The 8,193-nt window shown below is 42.3% G+C and overlaps 1 protein-coding gene across 5 annotated transcripts in view; it reads left to right on the top strand.

Moving 5' to 3' along the window:
• Window positions 1-775: 775 nt before the first annotated feature.
• Window positions 776-8,193, top strand: part of pbx1a (pre-B-cell leukemia homeobox 1a) — a 51,697-nt gene continuing 44,279 nt past the window's right edge. For 2 of the 5 annotated variants that reach the window (XM_085390445.1, XM_085390444.1), the window contains exons 1-3: window positions 777-918; window positions 1,061-1,535; window positions 2,346-2,419. In XM_085390445.1, the coding sequence (XP_085246571.1) occupies window positions 1,351-1,535; window positions 2,346-2,419 (259 nt within the window). In that variant the 5' untranslated portion in view covers window positions 777-918; window positions 1,061-1,350. Of the gene's footprint in view, window positions 919-984; window positions 1,536-2,345; window positions 2,420-8,193 lie in introns of those variants that run through there. The other 3 variants (XM_085390441.1, XM_085390447.1, XM_085390442.1) reach the window with 3 other exon arrangements.

Raw genomic sequence — 8,193 nt, 5'->3', positions numbered from 1 at the left:
ATATGAAGTGCGCAGGTACCAAGTTAAACTAGTCATAACAGCAGGTGGGTGAAGCAGCTACCAGTAGGAATGAAGGATACCACTGACCAACACAGGAAAGGGTGAGAAATACTGAACTGCCTACATAGCAAAAGCCTAAAAGTCCATCTCAATAAACTGAGGCGGTTTTAGATTATAAAAAGTAATTATTTTGGCCAGCAGTATTACTCCCCAACAGCTGTAAACTGATAGGAAAAATGATCACATTTCTTTTTAATCAATTATCCAGATATTTTATGAGATTCATTTTCTGTTACTGGGTAACTGATGGTTGGAGTAATCTTTATTATATATTATATTATTAAATAGCATTAGCTCTTATTGCTCTCACAAGTAGGCTGTTGTGTTGGATTCCAAAGGAGGAAGGCTGCTAGTTAGACCGCTTTCTGTTACGACTCTTGTGGTCCAATATTCCAACTCAAGACTTGTAAAACGCTTTCCACAAACTGCTCTATGCTCTAATAAATTCATCTTGATTTATTGTTCCTTTGACTGATTACACGGGTGTAAATATTCAGCAGGAAAATATATAGTCCGGATGACAGAGTGTCTTTTCCGAGCACCACCATGCTGTCCTGTTGGGTCAGAGCTCCACTGCCACTCACAATTATTTATTAGGCTACATATGCACCCTCGATCCATCACTGTATTGCCACCCGGTCCGGTCACATCTCTTTATGTTTATTACAGTGTCCCACCTTCCCGAGGAAGATGATTGACGTTTTCGGAGAGGACCGAGGTGGGACTTGCGCGCTTCTTCTTCTCCAATCGTGGCTCGAGGGGCGGAGGCTTTTCATCCACACTCTGATTATGAGTCAGTTACCAGACATAAGCGAAACAATAACAGTTGGTGGTACTTTGTATCCAAAACCTTCAAAGGCAAGTTGAGTCTTTAGCGCGTTTTGGCGCATCAAGCTCTTGAGTATATCGGAGGTTTCATAAGAGGAGCACAACGCTCTCCACTTTTAATCACATTAGGAGCCTTTAATGTTCAATCCTGTTTTTTTTTCCTTCCCTACAGTAGCGGTGCAGGAGTGGCCAAAGCCTAAAGCAGCGATTCAGATCAGATTTCACCTAAACCAGCTGGGAGAGAGACCGAGAGAAAGCGAGAGAGAGGGTTTGTCAGTCTCCCTCCTCCCAAATCCAGAAAAGCTTACCAAGGAAAAAGGAGGAGTGGGCTGGGAGAGAGACACCGAGGAATCCAGAGGAATTTCCGAGGATATTTTCTCTTCTTTCTTTTTTCCTCTCTTCCCCTCTTTGATATTAAAATTTTAAAAGTTGGAGTGGAGGCAGCAGGGACCGTGGTCAAGGATGGACGAGCAGCCTCGGCTGATGCACTCCCACGGGGTAGGCATGGCCGGACACCCCGGCCTGGCGCAGCATATGCAGGATGGCACGGCAGGGACGGACGGAGAGGGAAGAAAGCAGGACATCGGAGATATATTACAGCAAATAATGACCATCACAGACCAAAGCTTAGACGAAGCACAGGCGAGGTGAGGCTTCACAAAACACTTTATTTATTCACGTGAAAATGGAAATATTTGGGATGGAGAGGGGGTGGGGGGGGGGGGGGAGAGATCATAACATTGTGGTTCGGATCAAGACTGCCTCTAAATGAAAGCAATTACGCCCACCGAAGTGCCGTGACTGCGCGAAAGCGAAAGAAAGACCCTAAAAACTTGTCACGATTCGTGGTAAATTCTTTGCAAAAACTTTTCTGTCATTTTTTTAAGGTAATATATCGAAACTATAAATGATTGCGTGGCTATATGAGATTGACACGGGGGTGTGTTTTAGCTGTGGAGCACTGAGGCACCTCAGTCAAAGTGAGAGTCTTCTGCCTTGTTACAAAGGAGCTTACATTGTAATCCTATGCTGTAATAACATGTTGCAGATCCCTTTCTATAGCCTGCACTAGCAATAAAATATACATATAGCAAACATTTGAGGCAAGTTGTAGTACCTGAGTGAATTTTATTGGATGCTGCATAGGATAAATCTGTGTTTTCCAAAGATTTGAAGTCATGCATTGTGCATTTAAATTATTTTCAAAAGAATTATACCCACAAAGTATGGATTGATTTTTTTTAACAAATATATTTTTTCCCATGCTTTGGCTCCTGTAAGTTTTATATATTTGCATGCTTTGAAGTACAATCAGCTGATATATGTTGGGAAAATGTAACCTTTCGGGGATTTCAGCAAGTTCAGTTGTGTTGCCACTTGTTTGAATACTGATTTGGAAAGTGGTGTCCTGTCCCCCCATCCCTCCTTTGTTTTTGTTTTTTTGTTTGTTTTTTTAGAAAACATGCACTCAACTGCCACAGAATGAAACCGGCTCTCTTCAACGTCTTATGTGAAATAAAGGAGAAAACAGGTAAGGTCACTTTTATGGCCAGTTCCTTGTGTGTCAGCATCACTTGTTTTCTTTTCTCTCTTTTTTTGGTGTCTTCTTTTGATCGTTGAAGCATTTTTAAAGAAAAGCAGAGGTCACGGTTATCTAGACTTGACTCTCCCAAACCAGTAAATATGTATTTACATCATGTTTTCTTTCACAAACCTCACTGACACTGGATAGCTCGCTGTCATTGGACATTTGGGCCTCTTTGGGACCGTCTTTCTTTCTTTCTTTCTTTCTTTCTTTCTTTCTTTCTTTCTTTCTTTCTTTCTTTCTTTCTCGCTCCTCTCTTCTCTGTTTTCCTTGGCCGAGTTTGATGGTGTTTGCTGAAGTGAGCTGTTTTGCATGCAGAGACAGGTCAGGGGGATTTTCTGTTTATGTTCGCAGCCTGGGTCAAAGTCATGAAAAAGAATGTGTGAATTATTACTCTCTTAACAGCAGATTAAAAGGAGAGCTCCTCACATGATGAAAGCCTGTGACTATTCTCTGAGGGATGTGGCAGAGCGCTGCTTTTGAAGGGGAGGAAATAAAACAAAAGATCCAATATAACCTTATCTGTGAACACAACTTTGAAGCTGTCTGAGATTATTGAGAGAGCCTTGTCACTTTGGCTGCTCGGTTGTCGCGTCGCAGCCATGCAGACAGCTGAGAATAAACACGGGGCTTGTGCTGTATGGAGGCAATGCCGTTTTCATTAATTTAACATGAACTGTTGTTCACTGAAGCTTCACTCTTATGAGTCAGTTTGGCACAGCCCCCCCTCCAAAAAAAAAAAAAAAAAAAATGAAGGGAGAACGTGTAGACACTTGATTTTCGTCACATTTAAAACGTGAAGCCCATGAGGAAGAAGCTATAGCAGGCTGGGGCCCTGCTTCTAAATTGCAAGGCTTGGAAAAGTGAGAGAGTAATGCCTGGCTCTTTGTAAACTGTCTGGCGTCTCCCCGGGTTCAACCAGAGTTCGTTTCCAAAAAGAAGAACAAAGTGACTTGGACCTTTTCCTGGCTTTTCCCCCCTGCCTCTCCTCTCTTCCCACCGTTCTTGGCAACCAGGATTTCACAGGGCTTCTGACGAGAGAGGCTCCCCCCAGACTGCAAATTGCCCTCCCCTCCGCTTAGCACCAAGTTTGGAAAAGGAACATAATTCAATTCAATGTGGATTACATTTTCTCTCTCTCGCTCTCTTTTTTTTAATGCATCGGATCAGTTATTTTTACTTAAAATGTGGCTGGGGAACATTTCTCCCAAACCACAAATCAGCGAGCTCTAAATAGCTACATTGTTTTGATGGCGACAGAACGACGTATAAAAAGTTAAGAATAACCCAAGCAATTTGTGAGGGAATCAAGAGTGAATGGCTGCCTCTCTGTGTCCTCCCTGTCTGCGTTTGAAGAGCTGAGCCGCGGCTCATCTTCGCCCATAGGAGGTTTGTGCAGACGAAACTGAAAATCCTTTCACTGCAGTGACAGAGAAAATGACTCAAACCTTCACCATGGCATTTACAGCCAAATGTGCTGAGTGCAGTGTATGCGAGCGGAGTACAGCCTGTAATTTGTCAGCCTTTTTTATATTCTTTATAAAGAGTCAGCTTCTCCCTGCTTTTTACACTGTTGCAGTGAGAGTGTCTGCGAGAAGAAGAGCGAGCAGGGGGCGATGAGTACAGCAGGGCAGATTTGAAGCAACGCTTTCTCCTCGACCTTTAACTGAAGAGAGGAAGTGTTTTTTCTCCTTCTTCTTTACGTCATCTATAGGTGCTGCATGTTCACGTGTCTGTGTGTGTGTGTGTCTTGTACGCGCCTCTTCTTTGTGGTGCGAGTGTTGACAGCAGCAATATGGGACATTAGAGCAGTGAGGTGTCCATTGGCAAGCAGCTGACAAACAAGGCAGGAGCACATGCCAATAGCAGGCCTTAACTGATGACCTCACACACCCCCACACCCTGTTTATTTGCGCAGGGGTCGTTCCTGTGTCACAGATTTAGAGTATTTAGCAAGCTTAAACAAGCTCAGGTTCACACGCTGGCCGATGGAAAAGCAGCGACAGAGATTTGTGTTACGACTTACAGTCGTACCTTTCGACACCGGGGTTGTTTGGCCCGTCTTCTGTCCCCTCTCGCCTTTTTTCTTTTTTTAAACTATCATCATTGTTTCTGCAGTTCCTGAGAGCACTTAGAATTTGTTTTCCTGTGCTTGCTTCACATCCTGTGAAGAGAACCGGAGAGCGTCTTTGTTTGTGTGGAACCATTACGGCGAGACAAGCTGGCACGTACAGGTTGACTAAGTAAGAGAAGCCAGCCACCAAGTCAGTGTTTCTGGGTGTCAGATTTCAGGCCTACGCTCTCCCTCTCTCACTCTCTGTCTATCTGTGGGCCTGCGACCGTTTCGTCAGGCCACTCTTGTCAGCAGCCTCACATTACTCCCATGCAGGCTCGGGTCAGATGGCGAGCTCCTGCATGACTAATGTGATCAGACGGATAATGCATTACGCCGCTTGAACTTATCAAAGCTGGAGACCTGCTGAATCAGTCCATCCCGCTAAGTGCCACCCTCCGCTCTCAACCCCCCCTCCTCCCCATGCATGTGCCGCTAATTGGACGTGTACACACAATTTAGATATTCACAGTGGTGTTGATCTGGTCACTTTGGAGGTGTCATGAACTCTTGAGCAAATGTTGTTCTTTCAGTGTCAAGAAGGCGGCTTTTGTTTTGATGGCTCAAGAGTACTCTTTGATAGTAGAGATGCACAGATCAAGCAGCCAGGCACAGATTTTCAGTGTTCTCAGTCCAGACCTGATTCGTTGCATGTAAAACTTGGGCACAGTGGCACAGGCAAAAAGTGGTGTGTGCACTTTGGGGGGACAATCAGAAAAACTTTAGTGAGAACAAACTTTAATCAGACACTTAAATCCCCCCTGAACATGGTTATTTTAAAGAAGCTAACAAAGGTAAAGTGGTTAAAGCTAATGAGCCTCAGTATGAGCAAAGGATAGTTACTTTGGGGATGAGTAATAAATAAAAAAGGGTTCAAGTCCTGTTATCTGGTGAATTTATAAACTTTTTACAAAATGATGTAAGGACTTGATTTTTGTCTTGCGATATAAATGTGTTGCACCTGCTTTTGTAAAATATGTCAGGTAAAGGTGGGTGCACAGCGACTTACTGTCGGGTTATTATTTGTACCTCATTTTGGTAGCATAACACTTTGTTTTCAGAGTAGTTTATTAAGCAAGAGAAAATCTGTAACTTACTGCAGTTTGAGGTAAACTTTAAAGTTTACTAATTTTATTATGAAAATAATGTTTTACATTGTAGAAAAGCTGATTTTTGGTTCTATATGTTGTCAGTTAGAGTTCTTAGAAACTATATGATAGTTTAACCAATAATACCGGCTGGACCAAATGGTCTCTAACAACCCAACAACTGGTGGCTGCCAATGTGTAATTCAGATTATATGGGATTGTTTTTGTTTTAACCTTAAAAAACAGTCTAATGGATTGAAACAAAACAGCAAAACGAGGACACACTGCAGCCTGTAAATGACCAGGTGAGATGAGTAGCAACTGATAGCATACTTAGCATTAGCTTGGTAATCATACCAATGAGAATCTCCATCAGCATCTCTGTGCAGGAAAACGCACCAACTTGTGTTTACCAAGCTTTTAATTAAGGAAGCAGAGCACTGGAAAAAAAAAAAAGTGTAACACTGAGCAGTAGACTTAGTCAGTCCCCAATAGATGACATATTTGTCCAATGCCATCACTGCAAAATCCAGATGGGATAAGGCAGCATATCCAGATGTTTTGTTTTGTTTGATCAGCTGTTGAAAATATGTATTATTTACCATGAAAAACAGCAAAGCTTCTTAATGCAGTAGGTGAAGCCAACAAGAGTTGGCATTTTGCTTAAATAAATGAGTGAAACGAATAAGTGATCATATTCAGTAACATCAGTATAGCAGTAAATAGCAGTATTGAGCATCATGGATCCTGACTTTGACTGTTCACTAATTACTAATCAAATAAGTGGTGTCAGATCTGCTTTGCTTGACTGAAATAAGCCCAAAGGTGCACGGCGATAATGTCAAATTACCGTTTTCTGTAACATTAGCGTTAAACACTTGGAGAGGTACTGGTTGGGCTCAATTCAGCCGTGGATAAACTGGTCACTATGGCTCCCAGTCCTGCAGTTTTTCAGTATTTAATTGACATGGCTGTCCATGATGAGTTCAGGGGTTAGTGTTGCCTCTCTTTGTTACCCTCCTCTCATCTCCAGTGACAGATGGAGGCATTAGTCTCCAATGTGGCGCTGTCCTGAAACTAATGGCTATGTCCTTGGTTTCCCCGCGCTAGCTGGGAGACTGTATATCTGTCCCCGGCTTGGAAGTGCCGAAGCAGCAGTTTATCCCCCTATGTTTTAGTTTCCACGGAAATAAGGCTGAATAGGACTCTGCCTGTTCTCTCATAAATAACTTCAAATAAATAACTTCAAAATGTGTGCGAAGTTTTCCCGAGAAAAATATTGCCTGGCTTTGATTTATGCATTTATCGGAAAACTCTTCCTCTACTTACCAGAAATGTTCGTCTAAGTGAATAATAATAAACATGTAGTATATTTTTATAAGTATAGTCGGAGAGGGGATGTGCTGACTGTCAGTTTATCTTTGCTTTTGAAGTGAGTTATGACATGTGTAAATAGACCGGACTCCCTTTTATTCACTGGCATTTCCTCTATATTCATATTTATGCTCACTACATATTCACTTCAGGGGCAACAGCAAGTATTTTTGCTGTTTCCTGTCCTCTGATATAAACTCACTTGCAATTAGGACAGCTAATATATTATGCAAATGTTGACTGGCTTAATTGAGACATGTTAATCATGTTTTAAGAGGCTAATTACAGCCCTGTATATGTGAGGTGGGAGTTGTAATTAGCCGTGATAACAGATCTGGCTGTAGAATGGTCATATTCTGTGTGTCGATGTATGGGAAGGGTGTGTGTCTGTGTGTGAGATATAGGTATGTTGCTGGGCTTGTTATATGTTTGCTTTCACTCCTTATTTTTACAGACCTCTCGCCCTCTTTAGCACACAAAAACAATGATAATGTGTGTTTACCTTTCCACTGTTTTTGTCCTCTTTACGTAGTCACAAGTTAAACTGGCGTCCACGTCTGTTTGCTTCACCTTCGCTGAAAGGGCAATAGGGACAGAAAGACGGAGCTATCGGCTCACCTATCCAAGAGAAATATGAATTCATTGCGTCTCTTTCTATAGTTTGTTTCCTGCACTTTTCAGTCTGGTTATCTGATGCAGCAGCGCTGACCATTCTGCACGCCGGGCTTTTATTCAAGACTGTGTTCTTAGTTTTCTGACAGAGATCATATTCAGATCCATTACGCTAAGAATGCCTTCCCACTTATCGAATATAAAATTGCTTTAGAGAGGAAATTTGCTCTATGGCAGAGTGGAGTTTCTTTTTTATCAGATGTTTGTCTCTAGAGCAGCTTTTAGTGTCTACAAAACAGCTCTGGTGACATTATTGCAACTGCAATTGCCTCACCCATTGTTTTTGTTATTGGTGCTGTTTGGATTTGATTGGATTTTCCACAGTCTCATGGAATTGCTTCACGCAGCGTGACTGGCAAACGCATATATCCTCATACTGTTGGTGTTGAAACACCTGCAGATCTTATTATTGATATGTTCATGGGGCTCTAACCATACACTCCTACCTTTGAATTATACTGGGGGGTTTTTTG

This window comes from Rhamphochromis longiceps, linkage group LG18 (assembly GCF_057381845.1).
Source record: "Rhamphochromis longiceps isolate RC_006_pf linkage group LG18, R_longiceps_female_GT1.1, whole genome shotgun sequence".
NCBI lineage: Eukaryota > Metazoa > Chordata > Actinopteri > Cichliformes > Cichlidae > Rhamphochromis > Rhamphochromis longiceps.
This window is presented reverse-complemented; position numbering and strand designations above follow the sequence as displayed.